This window comes from Melanerpes formicivorus, unplaced genomic scaffold (genome assembly GCF_026170545.1).
Source record: "Melanerpes formicivorus ecotype bairdi unplaced genomic scaffold, bMelFor1.0.p_v2 SCAF_8, whole genome shotgun sequence".
Taxonomy (NCBI): domain Eukaryota; kingdom Metazoa; phylum Chordata; class Aves; order Piciformes; family Picidae; genus Melanerpes; species Melanerpes formicivorus.
In genome coordinates, this window is record NW_027142360.1 from 7973664 (window position 1) to 7992145 (window position 18482).

Sequence of the window (18482 nt, forward strand, 5' to 3'; positions counted from 1 at the left end):
TTGTTTCTTTTTGGACCTTCTTTTATCTGGTTTTACTGTAGCCAACAATAGTCATCATGTCAACTGGGCAAAATATGTATTGCAATATACATATAAAATTAAATGTTCAGTCATGCCATTTCTAGGTGAACTGGATTTTAACAGTGGTTAAATCAAGCCAAATTCTGAACTGTTTTAAGATACCCATGTAGGTGGAAGCTGGACAAAACCCTTAGTTCATGAGGGTGTTAAAAATAAGTGATTTATTGACCTGAGCAGGGCTGGTTGGTCATAGACACAAATGTTGAACCATAAGAGGACAACTGTACATTACCTGTCACACACCTGTTTATTTTCTTGATTTCTAGTGGCATTTCTTAGTATTTCAAAGTTGTCATTTTTCTGTTAGAGACTGTGATGACCTTTTACCATGCTGTAATTTTGGCAAAGGGCCCCTCTTTGCTTTGCATTCTTAATGCTGACACCTCTTGCAAATACCTCATCTGTAACCATAGCTTTTCAAGGCCACTTTTTATGTGCTGAGTGTTCTTTTGCTCTCAAATTCCCTGGGCAGAATCCAGCTTGCTCTGGGCACTGTAACAAATGATAAGAGATTTCATATGAAGGACTTGCTCACAGGTAACCTTAATGTAGCTCCCATTCTTTTAGTATTACAATGTGTGATTTTTCCCTGTCTTAAAGTTGTTACACAGTTGAATATAAGCTAAATAGGTGGAGTATCTGGCTTTGTCACAAGTTTAAAATACTGTGCTTTTGAGCAGACATCATGAAGAAAAGCAGCAGTTTGTGTGTGTTATCTTGGTGTTTTTCCCCATTCAAGGGATTAATGTGTGACACTGTACAGTGACACTTTAGTTGTGCTCTGCTTTTCTTGGCTTGTTTAGTAAACTACTATGTGATAATTTACATTTACTTGGTGTGGTGGATTGTGCTTGCTACCTTTTGTTGTATCCACTGAAACTCAGGAAGACTGTAAAGCAAGAGAAGCTCCCTGGCATATTCTGAGCTGGATGTCTTTCATTTAAATGTTTTCCCTCTCTAAGTTGTTCTTTATTTGGATGAGAGTATGAACGCCATTGTAGGTGGTTCCAATTATATTCTCCAGGGGATAGCTCTGTTTCTAGGACCATTTATGTCAAGAGGAAAGCTTCAACTTCTCCTCTATGTTGTTGAATAGTGTCCAGTTAAATCAAATTAAGGTAGTGTTTGAACACACAGCAAAAGATATGTCACAAGGATACAACATAGACTTTGTTAAAAGCCAGGAAAAGATCACCCATTACTCCAAACCAATTGTGCCAGGCTTAAAACTCACTGGAACTAGTATAGGCAGGCCTTCTGCAGCCATATCCTGTGTGCTGTTACGCAAGAAGCTTGCATAGGGCATAGCTGCTGAGTACGCAGCTAAAACCACATCAGTCATCTATGCTGGTTCTTGAGAAGAATTGTAGTGGATCTGGTGGGTATGACTCTATAAGGAAGAGGAGCTGTAGATGTAGTTTCTGGGGAGCTGTGCACACCCTGTTCTGGAATCTGTCCACCTTCCAGTGAATTCTCTGAAGCAACTGCCAACAGGTGTGAGGTATGCTGGTGGGACAATCTATGCCTAAACTTCCTGCCTGTAGGAGAGAGAGATACTTCTACCTTCCTTCACTTAGGTGTTGCAACTGTAGAGCCAGTATTAATTTTCAAGGCTTCCAGGTAGTGCAGTAAGAACATTTATTTAAAGAATAAATGGTGAATAACTGCAAGCATCACACAGACCAGCCCACCATCAGAACTGAAGAGAAAGCAGTGTTTGCAGCACTTCTAGACAATGCTTGCTGTCTTTCTGGAGGGGTTGTGTTTTGTTGGTTTTTTTTTTTTTGTGGTGTTGGGTTTGTTTGGGGTGTTTTGTTTTGTTTTGTTTTTCCTATCGTGGCTTGCATCACCCATTTAAACAGACCTTCTAGATCACTCAATCCAGTGTAAGCCTTGAAAGCTCAGGTCTGGGTCCTTCTCCAGTGTTGTGGCCAAATGTTCCGACAGGACATGTAGTTAGGTGTATACAGTTCTGCCTGCAAGCAAAAGCCAGGGTTATGCTCAGCCATTTGAGAAGAGTAACACAGTAGAGAAGCACATTTGTAAGGAGCCCTCCTCTGACTAGTCAGGCAGAGTGTACCTGCAGTATTGAGCCTGATCAGATCCCCAGGTTAGATAGCTGCTGCCATGCTCTATCAGCTTCATCGGTTGGACACTTAACAGCTAAACAAACTGCTTGGGAAGCAGGGAGCAGGCAATAACTGCATCAACAGCCTAATGCAATACAGAAAGTCATGCTGCTTGTGCTTTGGCACCAGTGGCATAGTGGTGGTGAATTAAATACTGATACTTGGTGATGAATTAAATAAGCCATGCAAAGTTATGAGAGCTAGATATGATGTCTGCCCGTTACACACCAGCAACCACATGCACAGTTGCATAATGTTTTATAGTACTTAGTGTTATTGGAGAGCCAGCTGTGTAAGTCACTATTTTATATTCTCTGGTGGGACTGGATACAGGACTTGTGGTAAAAAAAGTAACTCTTCTCCAAAAGGTTTTTTTTTGGTTGTTGGGGTTTTTTTTTTCTCCTTCCCTCCAGAGCTTTTGTTTTCAGTGTGTGATTCATCATTGCTCAGTGTCTTATGTAAACCTCCATTGCAGTGCAAAATGGACTCAAATGGGACACGGTCTAAGCACTCTGAGAATAGCTACAAATGACCCCTTACACAGGCTAGTGATTCAGCTTGACCCTGTGTTTATTCTGGTTCCACTGTAGTTATGAGTGACCCTGCAGACAGGAGCACATCCTTAAATAAAGGTTTTGTCTGCTAGCTCTTTTATTTAAGCATGTCAGTTCTCATTTTGGAATCCATCACTGTATCTGCTGTGGTTTGGTTTTCTTTATTCCCTAGAAGTCTACAGTGATTTATTTGCAAAGAGCAGAAGCTTTGGTTTTCTGCACTAAATTGTCTGCTTCCAGTTCTACACACTCAGTAACTCTTCAGACAATGATTTTATTTGTTTCTGCTGTGTGTGCATTCATGTTAGTCACATTATCATTTTGTAATTGCATCAAGCCACTTGCCTTGGTCATTAGCTGCAGGATCTCTGTGCAGTTTCCACCATCAGGGGATTTCACAAATAAATTGTAAGCTATATCTTATGCATCTTTAGATCTGTACTTTACTTCTACAGCTGTCTTAGGATAGGAAAATACAGCCGGTGTAACTGAATCCCTGAGGGAAAGAAGAATAATTATTTTTATAGTGCTTAGGCTTATCTTTGCTGGTATAACTGTGCAGTTAAAAATCCATCCCTGTAGCTCTGATGAACTTCATTATAAAATCTTAAAATGCTAATTTAGTACCTGACATTAAAAAATACATGAGGAAAGAGAAATCACAGGACTATAAAATGGCTTAGGTTGGAAGGGACCTTAGAGATCATCTACTCCATCCTCCCTGCCATAGGTGGGGACACCTCACAAGTAGGCTTGGCTGCTCAAGGCCTCATCCACCCTGGCACTGAGGACCCCCAGGGAGGAGAAAACTTAGTGAGCACAATCTTCCTTGTGGGTGAGAGGGAGCCAATTTACAGTGGTAGGAGAAAGTATGTAATAGCATTTATACCCTTTCTTGTTGCCAGTTGGATATAAAAGATCAATGAGAACTGGGCCTAAAGACCATGAAAACCAGGATGGCTTTCAGAATTGTAATTTTATTTCCATTTATTTTTTTTAAAGTAATAACCATATCCTATAGCCATGAGACACTGTCTAGTTAGAAAACAGGCAGATGAATTTTTAGGTCAACTAGATCCAGCTGGTTGCTTTAACATGTTTTTCTTTATGCCTTTCTAGCAAACAATGCACTTGTTAAAAACATAATTAATGCTGAAGCGGACAAACAAACTAACAAAAGAAGCACTTAGAGGCACTGTTCATAGGAGTTAGAGATGGAAAAGCTCCATTAGGTCATCTGCCTGTTCCCCTAATAGTAGGAGGCTGTTTTGCTCCATCAGAAGAGTTGGTAAAATGTGCAAGAGAGGAAGCACAGAGGAAATGGCACTGGGGAGTGACAGAGCAACAAAAGGGTCATAAGAAAGAACACAAACAAGAACAGCGTTAGCAGTGATCTTAGAAATCAAGGTCACAGCACACTGCATTTGGAGGTTGTTTCTGAAGAGGATTTCTTTAGAGCACTTGACTATTTCTGTGTAGAAAATAGGAAGGAAGATTGTACGCTTGTGCAGGAAATGTATTAAGGCAGAGCTGACTGTTTAACAGAGGGACACCACATAGAGCTGTACAGCTGTATTGGATAGGGCTGGTGGAAGGATTTCAGTCTTTCAGTTGGGAAGGATCACACTTTAGACACCAGCTGATGACAACAAGCTGTGTGGTGTGATGGACTCACTTGAGGGAAGGGATGCCATCCAAAGGGACCTTGACAGGCTTGAGAAATGGGCCAGTGCAAACTGCATGAGGTTCAACGAGTCAAAGTGCAAGGTCCTACACCTGGGTTATCCAGTCCCAGGCACGAATATAAACCGGTACAGAGTGGCTTGAGAGTAGCCCTGAAGAGAAGGACTTGAGGGCATTGATAGATGAGCTCAACATGAGCTGCCAGTGTGCTCATGCAGCCCAGAAGGCCAACCATATCCTGGGATGCATCAGGAGGAGTGTGGCCAGCAGATCAAGAGAGCTGATTCTTCCCTTTTACTCTGCTCTTGTGAGTATACTTGAATACTGTGTCCCATTCTGTGTTCCCACCATAAGAGGGCTGAAGAGGAGCTTTTTACAAGAGTGTCCATTGATAGGACAAGGGGAAATGGATTTAAATTGAACAATAGGTTTAGATTGGATCTTAGGAAGAAATTATTCACTACAAGGGTGGCAAGAATATGGAATAGGTTGTCCAGAGAGGCTGTGGATGCCCCCTTCCTGGAGATGTTCAAGGGCAGGTTGGATGAGGCCTTGAGTAACTTGGTCTAGTTGAGAGGTGCCCCTTTCCATGGCAGGGAGGTTGGAGCAGATGATCTCTAAGGTCTCTCCCAGCCCAAGCCATTCTATGAGTCTGTGGTACATGAGTGTAATTCAAAGCTCACACTGTAAATATATCTGAAATAACTGGCAAAATAATTTTAGCATGAAGCTGAACAGATCCCTGGTCAGGGTCTCCTTAGAATTAGTTATACCCAATGAATATATTTTGTATTTCTGGTGCTCTTTCCTTTAGCCTTCTTGATAATCTAGTTTGTCAAGCACATGGTGTCTGTTCCCCCTGCCTTTTTCTTCAGTTATCCTTCACCTTGCCTAGCCTTGCTACCTTTTAGATGAACTGACGCAAACTTTCTTGTATAACAGGTTAGGCATTAGTGAACTCATTCAACTAGTAATTTAAGCACCAAGTCAAAAAATTGCCATGGTTTCCATGGAGAGGTTTTTCACCTGAGCGCTGACTGCAATGCTTTTACTCTGGCAACGCTGTCCTGCATTTATTTAATCTTGTAAAACCAACTTTGTCTGGTTTTAGAGTTGAGATAGAGCTATAAATGTTAGTAAATATTAATCTTGGATCGGCTAGCTGAGTATTTCCATTTCTTTCTGTTCTGTTTCAAGGTTTTTCTAACTACTTAGTTGTGTTCATATCATCAGAACTCTTATTTAAACATAATAAAAACAGTGATACTTGTTTTAAGAAGAACATATTCCAGCTTCACTCAAACTACTCAAATTGCTTTAAATTAAACCAAATAAACTGCTTAAGCCAGAGGATAAGTGCCTTCACAGTCTTTTGGACTAATGTAATGATGATTCTTGCTTTATGCAATGCAACTTCCTTAGATAAAGACACTCTCCCATGGTTTAAACTCTGATGCTTTCCCTCTGGTAAAAGATTATCATTAAATAATGTGGAACCTTGCTTTTTCTGCTATGATAGTTGCCTTTCTTCATTGTATACTGTTGCTTAAGCTGCCTTGCTGTTTTAATCACCATTAGTGCCAGATCAAGGTTGAGCAAGCAGCCATACTAAGGTGATAATGCCCAGCAGACAAGGCATCAGGGCAAACATATGTTAGGCAAGAGTAGTCTCCAAAAAATATATTAGAAGTGCAGAGAACTCTTGGTAAGCTAAACACTGAGACTGGGTATGCCAAATTGGCCTTTTTGGGGGTATTTTTGATGTGTTTTTTGGTTTGTTGGGGGTTGTTTGGTTTTGTTTATTTGTTGATTTGGTTTGGTTTATTGGTGTGTGGGGGGGTTTGTTTATTTTTTTTTTTTTCCCCCCAAGAGCTGATCTGTTATTGGAGCCTATCATTGCAGGTGCTCTAGGAATTCTGCTGTTTGTGCTACATATTCTTTGTATTCATTGTTGAAGACTGTCAAGCCAATGCATAGAGACTGCCCCAACTGAACAAAGATACCTCAAAGATCTCTGTTTGGCTTGATAAGCAGTTGGAAATCCAATTTGAGATTCAGTCTTGCTCTTTATGTCTTCATTTTGAAAAGAGTAGGTTTAAAAGGAGTTGTGTGGATATGGTGTGCCCTGCTGTCATGCAAATGCCCCAGCCCAGCAAACACACTTGGTGCTTGCTAACACTGGCCAGGCAGAGAGGGACCTGGGGGTACTGGTTGATAGTAGGCTGAGCATGAGCCAAGAAGGCCAGTGGCATCCTGGCCTGTATCAGGAACAGTGTGGCCAGCAGGAGCAGGGAGGTCATTCTGCCCTTGTACACTGCACTGGTTAGGCCACACCTTGAGTCCTGTGTCCAGTTCTGGGCCCCTCAGTTTAGGAAAGATGTTGACTTGCTGGAACGTGTCCAGAGAAGAGCAACAAAGCTGGTGAGGGGTTTGGAACACAAGCCCTATGAGGAAAGGCTGAGGGAGCTGGGGTTGCTTAGCCTGGAGACAAGGTGGCTCAGGGGAGACCTTATCACTCTCTACAACTACCTGATGGGAGGTTGTAGCCAGGTGGGGGTTGGTCACTTCTCGCAGGCAGCACCAGAACAGGAGGACACAGTCTCAAGCTGCACCAGGGGAGGTTTAGGCTGGATGTTAGGAAGAAATTCTTCATAGAGAGAGTGATTGCCCATTGGAATGTGCTACCCAGGGAGGTGGTGGAGTCACCATCATTGGAGGTGTTTAGGAGGAGACTTGATGGGGTCCTTGGTGCCATGGTTTAATTGATTAGATGGTGTTGGATGCAATGATCTCAAAAGTCTTTTCCAACCTGCTCTGGTCTATCTTATTCTACAGGTTCATGTTCACATTCATACAATATAAAGACAATATTAAAATATTTTTATAAGCTGTAACTACTCCCATGACAGCTGAGGTAAACACACTGGGCTCTTAGAGTCCATAAATGAGCTTCCTGAGATCTGCAAGTCTTTTTATAAATGTTAAGTAAATATTATTTCAGTTGATGTTAAAAAAAAATTATTATATGACTCAGCCCTACAGCAATATTCAGAATTTCTCTGTCTGACAGTAGATAGATTTTAATATTTATATATTTTTAGAGCTATGAACATCTTTACTGGGTGGTTTTGTTGTTAGGATTTTTTTTGTTGTTGTTCCTGCAAGTTCATCTTCTGTGCGGTGTGGCTGCCAAATTGTATTAACGTTTCCTAGGGGAAGATGAAAACTGTTATGAAGTCATGGAAGTATTTTAGATAGCTGTAGCAATAAACAGAATATGTGTCACTTGTGCACGCTGGGAACAGAAAGGCAACCCCTGATTTTGATGGCTTTGAATGCCTGAGTACCTATCACAGTATCACTAAGGTTGGAGGAGACCTCAAAGATCGAGTCCAGCCTGTCACCACAGACCTCGTGACTACACCATGGTACCAAGTGCCACGTCCAATCTCCTCTTGAACACCTCCAGGGATGGTGACTCCACCACCTCCCTGGGCAGCACATTCCAATGGTGAATGACTCTCTCAGTGAAGAACTTTCTCCTCACCTCAAGCCTAAACTTCCCCTGGCGCAGCTTGAGACTGTGTCCCCTTGTTCTGGTGCTGGTTGCTAGAGAGAAGAGACCAACCCCTTCCTGGCTACAACCACCCTTCAGGGAGTTGTAGAAAGCAATGACGTCACCCCTGAGCCTCCTCTTTTCCAGGCTAAACAATCCCAGCTCCCTCAGCCTCTCCTCATAGGGCTTGTGCTCAAGGCCTCTCCCCAGCCTTGTTGCCCTTCTCTGGTACATACCTGATTTGGCTCACCTGTAGGCAGTGCCATGGTATAAGTCAGGTATTCAATTGACTGATCTGCTAGATTGCTGGATAAATATTTTGATTTTTGTTATCTTTCCATTGTAAATTGGAGCATGAAATACTTCTTAGACACTTAGTAGCTGGAAGCAAGCATGGGGGGAAAAAAAGCAGTAAGACCCTGTTTTAACTTGGAGAAACATCTCAGAAGGCACTTTCATTACTGAAGATGTTTTTTCATATGACTTCTGACTGAGAGGAAACTCAGATCATCTTTGCTGGGGCAAAGACAAGCCTACAAGACAGCCTTGGTGTTACATTTATCTGCAAATCTGGAGACCAGTTTGCCTCAGTAGATAGAACTATGTGCAGCTGTAACTGTGCTTGGGGCATATTTGCTTCTTTAGATTCTCATCCTTCAGGAACAGCCAATGCCTGCCAAAAAAAGTACTGTCTAAAATTCTTTCACTGGCATGAAACTGGGTTTTCAAATGTTCCCTGTTGCTGCTGGTACTCTAACCAGAGTACTGGGGCTGTTGTTGAAATTCTCACTCATAGAGTGGAGACATCAGAGCTGTCTTTGGGCTGCCTGAGATAAGCATACACTGGTGAAACCAAAAGATGACTTAAGGATTTTGTGAAACTGCAGGTCTTGAGTTGTGTTGATTTGCTAGCTGAAGGTGTGACCTCTGTAGCAGTTATGTGGAATTTCTCTCTTTGCTCCTGCCTTCCACAAGGGAAAGTTTTCTTTCTCTTCCACAGTGGTGAGAAGGAAATTTTAAGTGAGCACAGAGCTGATTGGAGAATTAGATTTCTTTGAAAAACTGTGACAGAGTATGTGGCATAGAGAGGTAACTGCCAATTCTTTTTAAAACTATTATTTCATTTGAGAACTGCTGCAGGCTTTTAAATTGAACAATGTTATACACCACAGGTTAAGGAAATGTAGTTTGCATTTTAAGTTTACAGTGATAAATCTTCTGATAAGATTATCAGTTTATAACTGAGGATGAGCCTATGGGATAATGGGTAGCTAAAATCTAAGGGCAGCAGTTTGGCAAAAGATCTGTTGGAACTGTAGGTTATAGAACAGAGAATGAGGACAAAGATGTTGGTGCTACCACTGTCTCTCAAAAGTCACCAAGTCTGAGGGCACAGGAAAAAAAAACCTAAGGCAGACTCAGATAATCCAGGAAATCTAGGAGTTTAGGGAGGAGATTGGATCTCTTGCTACAAAAATGGGGCTTTCAGCTAAAGGCTGAATGATATGACCACACAGAGTAGATCCTCTGTTTTGAGGAAGCTGGGAGTTGCAAGAGGATAGCTGAAAAGATGAGCATAACAGGCATGGTAAAATAGTGAAGTTGATCAGCTGCTCTTGGAGGTCAGTGCTTTCGTTACAAGGTTTCATGCCCTTGACAGGAGAGCAGAGAGGTGTGTCAAAGACAGCAGGGAAAGCCAAAGAGGCTTTGACTGGAACAATGTGTAAAAGACGTTGAAACTTCGTGTTTCAATTGCAGTCTGAGGACCAAATGCAAGAGCAGAATGTTGACGTTTGGAAAAGCTCCAGCGGCAGTGCAGATGACAGCCATTAAGTAGAAAATGTCCAAAGTGCTGATGTTACACACACAACGGTCCCTCACGTGTTGGGAAGAGATTACCCTGCTGAAGCCTTATTTTGCATAAGAATTAGACTGAAAGTGCTAACGTAAGGGAGCACTGTTACCCAACTGAGTGTATTGTGATTGCTTTTGTAGATGCTAAAGAATGTGCAGTGATTATTATACCACGGAGATAGTCTGTAGAAGTGCCAGCAAGTGATAAAACGGCATATAAACCCCACTAGTTTACCAAAAGCTAGTGTAATTTTTACCCTTCTTTTCTCATTTAGGCTTTGCAGTAGTGATAACATCAGTATATCTTTTCAATATTTTGGAAGGGAAAATGTGAAATGCTGCCCTATTTCCAAACTAGAAGCAGCAGTGCATATACCACAAAGAAAATGGTGTTATCTCTATACCACAACATAGGAAATACTGCTCTGCTTATGTAATTGCATAGCAACTTGATACAGACTTGAGAGACTTTGGAGGAGATATTGACCCAGTGGCTCAGAGGTATGCTTAGGATAATATCAGTGTTTTAATGGATGCAGTTTTCAATTACCATGTTATTAAATACTAAGGGTAGATTTATGCTTGGCATATCTCCCTTGGCAATGTTGGCACTAAACCAGGGAGTAATTTTCCCTATTGCACTTAACAATGTTTCAAATTTAAAAGCCATGGAGCCATTAAAACATGAGTCCATCAATTAGAAAGTAATTGTGGTATGTCTCTCCAGTGCCAAGGGATTAACTCTGTATAATCTCTGTGTGGTTAACAAAGGCAGTTAGCTGCTTGCTTTAAATATGAGTTAAACCTGTCAGATGTGATGACTTCATGGCAAACAGGCTCAAGCCCAAAAAATGGGTTCTTGATTTCACTGAGTTCAGTGGGAACCTTGAACTGAAGGACAACATGGTTGGGCCCCCTCAGGGCTGTTCCCATATAGGTGGTCCGTGTTTGGAATTCACATACAAGCTTTGTAGCTTTTCAAAGATTGTGAGAGGATTAAACTGTATGCAGCTTCCCTCCCTGCTGTGTTGAAGTCAACACTTGCTTTAGGGCAGTAATGCAGAGATGGGAAGAAAATGGAACATAATGGTTGAGTATCTGTCAGTATTTGCTGTCACTAGTAATTATGATTAGAAAATATCAGCTGGTAAAGAAACTCAACATGAGCCAGCAATGGTCACTGGCAGCCCAGAAGGCAGCCATGTCCTGGGCTGCATCAAAAGAAGTGTTACCAGCAGGATGAAGGAGGTGATTCTGTCCCTCTGCTCTGCCCTCATGACACCCCACCTGGAGTACTGCATCCAGTTATGGTGCCCCCAGATAAGAGGGACATTGAACTATTACAGAGAGTCCAGAAGAGTGCTAGGAAGATGATCAGAGGGCTAGAGAACCTCCCCTATGGGACAGGTGGCAAGAGGTGGAGCTGTTCAGTCTGGAGAAAAGAAGGCTCTGGGGAGACCTTCCAGTAGCGACCTTCCAGTACCTGATGGAGGCCTACAAGACAGCTGTTAAGGCATGTTTTAGAAGGGCTTGTAGTGATAGCACAAGAGAGAATGGATTGAAGCTTGGGGAGAGCAGATTGAGACTGGAGATTGGGAAGAAAATCTTTACAGAGGGGGTGGTGAAACACTGGAACAGGTTGCCCAGGGAGGTTGTGGATTCTCCCTCCCTGGAGCCATTCAAGGCCAAGTTGGATGAGGCCTTGAGCAACCTGGGCTAGTGGGAGGTGTCCTTTGCTTATGGCAGGGGGTTGTAACTAGATAATCTTCAAGGCTCCTTCCAACCCAAACCATTCTATGAATCTATGAGAATCCAGTTTTGTATACTAGATATTAGACAAAAAAACAGCAGTGGATCTAGAGTTGCTTGAGAAATTCTTGCTCCACGACTGGCAGTTGCCATCCTGTTAGCTGGTAACTAGCACATTCTCCATCCTGATTCATTGCACTGCATAGCAAAATCAGTTGGCTTAGTTAATCTGCAGAATACTTAACTATTATAAACTGATAGTGTAATGAAGGCCTTCTGGAATTTTACCATTGCATTTGGAAATATCCTTCAAGGATTGCAGGGAAAGCAAGGACCTATTATCCAATATTTAATTCAAATGGTCTTTCAGTTAGGGTAGCACTCTGCTTCTACCAGGGTCTGACACTGAATGCTGTTGAACAGTGTATCAAAAAGACTTGTCATTCTGGAATGAAACTCACCAAGCTTTAAGGCAGATAAACCATATATTTAATAAGGTTTTAGGGTAAAGCATATTAGCACATTGTAAAGAGATTTATGATTTCTCTCTGCACTCTCCTGTAGTTGATAGGAAGGAGCCTATAGCTGAAATTGTATAGGTCATTATAGAGGCTTAGAAAAGAAGAGGAACAGAAGGGTTAAAGCTGATGGTGAGAAAAGGCAGGAGTGATGTTATGGTCTCCCTGGGGCTTGTGGGGGAGGGAAGAGGATGTGAGATCTACTGTAGGTGGGAGTTGGCTTTTTCTTTTGTTGGTAACAAGCCAGCTAGCTGATAAAAGCCTACTGAATATACCACTTTTTTTTTCTCCTCCTCTACTGTCTCTATATCTACTGTGATCTGCAAAAAGTTGTGCACGTCATGCATCACTGGCTGAGAGCCATGCGGCCCCAGTCCTGGACTCAGTTTGGTGGCTGCTGCAGGCCTGTGGCGGCTGGGGTCTCCCTGGCACTGCCCTGAAGCCCTCCTTGTAAAATGAAGGTGGCATCCTGATTAAGAGCTTGGGGTAGGGATCTCAAGAGGCTGACCATGAAGAGTTCCCTGTGCACCTCTTTCCTTTGGGGGATTATATCTTTAACCTGGGGCTTTCTCACCTGTGTTGGAACTTCCCACCCAAGATGCAGCAAGGCTGAGGGGTGGCAGGGTGAGAGGCAGCTGCCAGGTGGTGAGCAGATGGTTCATGCTCCTGCTAGGGTTTTTCCCTTATAGGGTTGAAAGCCCCTTGCCTATCAGCCCTGGAAAAATATCCCTTAATGACTTTGTCTTTCCTTCACACCTTCAGAGAGTCACTCTGGCCACCTTTACTACTTCCCCATGCCCACCATCCCTGGTCTCATCTCAACAGCTAGCCATCCCTTCTGCCATCCCTTCCATCTTGCCAGTTGTGCCCCCTGTAAGCCTTCCTCCTAGCCATGCCCTTCATCACCTGTTCCCAAGACACAGCACCTTCTGCCCTCTCCCTAACCTCTGCCCCTATTTCATCTTTCCAGCTTTTTCTTAAGGTCTGGTCTGAATTGGGAAATTTTTGTAAGGGTCTCCTTTGCTCCATGCTTGTTGAGTGTATTTACTGGCTACTGGCAAGGAAGGTATAAGTATTGCAGGAGGGTCCACGGGGATGCTGTGGAAGCTGGGGATCTTGCTTTTAGGTAGAAGGCTTGCACCAGTCTGTTATCCCTTTGTTGCTGGATGGATTTCTTTCAGTTACTTTCTAACATGGTCTGTGGCAGAACCCTGAAGTTCAGCAGAGTAAATGATTCTGATTATATATTTACACAGATGGGCATTCATTATTGTTGTCTTCATTTAATTATTTAAGAGAAAATTATTTCTGTTTCTTCGATTCTGCTTACTCAGGCTTCTCTGAAAAAGGCAAAATCAAATCTGTAAAGTGGATACTTTAGAAGAGAAACTGGGATTTGATGTGTTTAAATACAATTTATTTATTCAGCTTTGAAAAAGAGACTTGTAATGTTGTCCATACCCCTCTACACCTCAGAGCTATCATCTATTCTAAGATGCTGTCTGACTTATAAAGCCCTGAAATACCATTGCACAAAATAATGCAACTGAAGTAAAACTACAAACCCAGAAGTTGGAAAGGTGTGCTAAGAAACTGCCAAAACGTTCTTGCTAATGTATTTACTGATGAAGTCTGAGTGATTGTTCAATACAGCTTGTCCCTAAAATAGAATTAACTGAATGTCTGTCAACTTGTCTGCAGTGTGCATTGAATTTGACTTCCTCTGTTTTTACTTACTCTAGGGCTGTCAGAATGAGTGCACAGCTGGAGGATGCACAGGAGAAACAGCAAAGCATGCAACACAATCTTTCAAGGTATGTTGTTTGGTAAAAGATGAGGGTTTGAGGCATTTCAGTAGATGATGCCAGACAGCATCCATATAACATGGTAGTGACTGCTGTGCAGGTGTTCCTACCTACTGACAGGCTTCAGTGTCGTAATTTTGCCCAAGGAGGTGGTGGAGTCACCATCATTGGTGGTGTTCAGGAGGAGACTTGATGGGGTGCTTGGTGCCATGGGTTAGTTGTTTAGGTGGTGTTGGATGACAGGTTGGACGTGATGATCTTGAAGGTCTCTTCCAACCTGGTTTGGTTTATTTATTCTAAATTCTGTGCATTGCATTTGCTGAGAATGCCCATATTTTTCAGTCTGGAAACTAAGTATGTTGCAAGAAGTTTATTTTAATCTAGTTTCAGGTGCTAGTTTAGTTTTTCCTAAGTCTATATAGCACTCTATTATTTGTTAAACTTTAGCATTATGATTAGTGTTTAAAAGTAGATTTTTCCATCTGGTCTCAAACTGGCAGAGCTCAGGGCTCCAAAGCACACCACAGCTCTGGCATATTATCAACACTCAACAAACAGGGCTATGATAATAAGGAATGCTGAGCAGCTGCCAGGAACTGACACGAAATTGAATCCCTCTTTTTTTATTTTCATCTTCTACTTAGAACTGAGCTCAGTTAAGATATCACTTCTCCTGCTCCTGCCTGAATGCAATGCTAGTAACTAAGTGCTCATTTTGAGCACTGTATGGAAACAGATGTCAGCTTTTCTCTGTTGGAAATGTAAAGTCTATCAGCATCTGCTTCTTGGAATTCTACCTTCATTCTGCCTTCATTCCCTTTTTTTTTCCTCTCTCTTGTCTATGTTATTCCTTAAGTCACACATCTGTAATTCTTTCTCCCCTCTCTCCTTCACTGCTTTACAATCTGCAGATATTTAAAAATAGTACCTGGGAAAAGAGCGTCTTCACTTGTACTCTTTCAGCAGTTCCCTTCCTGTTATTGCTGACTGTTGTCAGCAGTACATGAGATGAAATGATGATGATACACTTTGTCACTGCCATCTTCTTCCTGATTTTTGGTTTTTTTTTTGGGGGGGGGGGGGGCAATATCACAGCTGTATGATCTTCTGAATTATGCTGAAGAAGTTAGTTCTCTTTCAGTTGTTAGATTTTAAGAAGATATCAAAAACAAGTGATGCATCAAATGTGTTAGACTCCTTGGTAAGATTTATTCCAATGCTGGTCTCATTGAAAGCAGTAAAGAATTTTTGAGAGTAGATGACTGCAGAACTTTGCCATGTAGCAACATGGGTTTTTTTCCTTTTTCATCTTCCTCAACCCTTCCCAGCTCTTCTCTTCCTCATTTCTTTGCATTGTGTTGCTCTGGCAATTCTGCCCAAGAAGGAGGATTTAGGATGACTTTTCAGCCAGAAGGTCTGATTTGGAAAATGTTGACAAAACCAGAAATGCAACCAGAATTCACAAGTATGGAGTGCAGAGTTCTTTTGTCAATTCATCTTTAATAAATAGACAAGACAGACCTCGGTAAATTCATTCAGTACAGTGTGCTAGGGCATTTGAAAACAAAAACTACATTACAGATTGCTTGTGTAATCACACTGTGCTGTGTCCTTCCACTCATTGACTTAGGTAGTCCAGAAGGAAGATAGAGTGGCAACAAACTCTGATAGTGTTTGGGTCATAGGTGCACTGGACGTAAGCTAAAGCAGACTTGAGGTGGATTTAATTATACTGGCAGTCCAGCAGGTGCTTTACCAAAGGTCCAAATATTAGGTGACACAAAGTTGGATTTAATCCAGTTTCCTTTCCATCAATACTTGTATGTCAGCCAGAATGGCAGCTCATTGTAATGGAGGGTCTGTGTGAGGGGAAAAATATGTTAGCAGGTGGGACAGATGGTCATAAAGGAAATAATGCTAAGGAAAAAAACAAAACAGCTGGCTCATGGCAAAGTTTAATTTGTAAGTCCATCCCTGCCTTCTGGCTCTGTTTCTGAAAATCAGCTGCAGTCACCAGAAAATTATATGATTTTTATAGAAAATATCATACTGTGGGGGGTTTGTGTATGAAAATGATGGTAGGAATACAGGTACTGATTGCAGAGCTGCATTGTAAAAATTATCTGCAGTCTCTTTTAACTTTATAAATGAAGGAAAAATAGTTCCAGTCAATGACAAGTAAAATAGCCTGGATTCATTCTAAGGAGTGTCACAAACATTTATGTGGAAGGCAATTATTGTTACAATTTCATAAACTATAATTAATAATATTTCAAAGGAATCAAGTTGCCCCACGGTGCTGTCTGTGCTGAAGAAAGCCACAATTTTGTGCCAGAAACCTAAGTAATCCAAGACTGTGGGAATGTAGAAAACAGGGTATGGTTTTGTTTTATGCTCACATAAAGTGTTGTTGAAAGTGGATGAGGCCCAGCATTTGAATGCCAGGTTAGCCTGCTGAAGACATTTCTTCTCAGAATGCAGTGCTATGCTTTTGAGGTGGAGTGAGCTGCTTTGAATTTTACTGCTATTTCTGCCTGGCTTGGACAGGTGGACTAGGAAATTCACAGTATCACCAAGGTTGGAAGAGGCCTCAAAGATCATCAAGTCCAACCAGTCACCACAGACCTCATGACTAAACCATGGCATCAAGTGCCACATCCAATCCCCTCTTGAACATCTCCAGGGATGGTGACTCCACCACCTCCCTGGGCTGCACATTCCAGTGGCGAATGACTCTCAGTGAAGAACTTTCGCCTCGAGCCTAAACTTCCCCTGGCACAGCTTGAGACTGTGTCCTCTTGTTCTGGTGCTGGTTGCCTGGGAGAAGAGACCAACCCCTTCCTGACCACAATCACCCTTCAGGTAGTTGTAGACAGTGATAAGGTCTCCCCTGAACCTTCTCTTTTCCAGGTTAAACAATGCTACCTAGAAGCTTCTAGCAAGCAGTGAGCCCTGCTGCTAGCTGCCTGCTGCTTTCTATTCTCATGGGTTTCTCTGGGTTTGTCTTAAGTCAGTACTTGGTTCATTTTAACTGCTACTGGGCTACCTTAATTGGACTCACTTCTCCAGTTAAAAGTCTCAGATCTGTGTTTTACTAGGTGCTTAATGTGTTGCAATTAGAGCTGACACAGTGATCTTGGACCAGATAAGAACATTGAAGGAAATTGTGATTATGCTGGAGTTTCCTGTATTGTAGGAAATGTCACATGTCCACGATTTATCAACCAAGCTCTTAACACTAGAGTGAAATCTTCCTCCTTCCTTCCCACTTCTAAATGCTGTATGCGCATATTTAGTTATTTAAATAACTGTCTGTGGTTTGTGACCATAACCAAAGAGGTTATTCTTGTAGGTTTTGTCTGTTGCCAGCAGTGGATCTCGGGAGGGGAGCACAAAACCAGTAATGGAGAGTGCAGTCATCCTCTGTACCAATGAAGGCAATTCAGAATGTTGAATCAAGAAGTGCTCTAGTTTGGCTTTGTTCTTACCCATTTTTTTGAGTTTTTTTTGTTTTGCATTCAGTAATGCCATGAAATAGCCCATGGTCATGTCTAAGGCACTTGATGTTTATGGCTAAAAATCTAGTAATTTCTTTAATGCCTTCTTTCTGCTTATTGGAGTATCACAAAACAGAATGAATGTTGCTTGGATAGTATTTCCATACATAAATCTCATTTTGTTTCTCTTAATGTATACATGAGCTCTGACTTGGAATTCATAATACTTGGTCTTTTAAAGACTAAAGGTAGGTATTATTGCCTTTTTAGTTTCCTCATGTTAACCATCAATATCCAGAAAGTTTATTTTCATTTTTATGGAATACATTTTTCTCTGTGAGAGACTGATACATGGAACCCTTTAACAGTATTACCTATTCCTTGTGTGTTTCTCTCTACTGTAATGATCTGAAGCTATGTAGAATTGACTGGGCATCTTAATGGTGCAATATTCAGTTCTTTTGTTTTAGTTTTTAATGGCCTAATTAGTGTACCAAAGTAGCCTAAACCTTCTAGGGAATACTGGTTAGCCTGTTGTGCTGAAACAGAATAAAGTAGCTGTAGTTTGTAAGTGTATCTGGATTTGTTTGCTGGTATGAAGACTTGTGATAGTGGATTGGAAAGTGTTTAAATGGAGCTTCTGTATCCAAATGGTTCCTTGTGTTACTCCACATAAAGGTGTTCACTTAGTCTTCTGCAAACAGACCCAGCCTCCCCAGGTTCCAAGCCAGTGGGATGTGAGCCGATGGTGGACTGGAAGCTATATAGAATCATAGAAAGGTCTGGGTTGGAAGTGACCTTCAAAGGTCATCTAGTCTGACCCCTTCTGCAGTAAGCAGGTACATCCTCAACTAGATCGGGTTGCCCAAAGCCCTGTTGACCCTCACCTTGAATATATCCAGGCATGGGGCCTCAACTGCCTGCCTGGGCAACTTTTTGCAGTGTTCCATCACTTTCATGGTAAAGAACTTGTTCCTAACATCCAATCTCTTCTCTCATTTCAAACCATTGCCCCTCATCCTATCACTGCAGGTCTTTGGAAACAGTCCCTCTGCA

General features: G+C 41.9%; 1 protein-coding gene across 2 annotated transcripts in view; it reads left to right on the forward strand.

The window, feature by feature from the left end:
* BCAT1 (branched chain amino acid transaminase 1) overlaps nucleotides 1-18482 on the forward strand; it is a 70009-nt gene that overhangs the window by 6351 nt on the left and 45176 nt on the right. For both annotated transcript variants that reach the window (XM_068141926.1, XM_068141927.1), the window contains exon 2: nucleotides 13867-13938. In XM_068141926.1, coding sequence (XP_067998027.1) covers nucleotides 13867-13938 — 72 coding nt within the window. The remainder of the gene's footprint in view (nucleotides 1-13866; nucleotides 13939-18482) is intronic.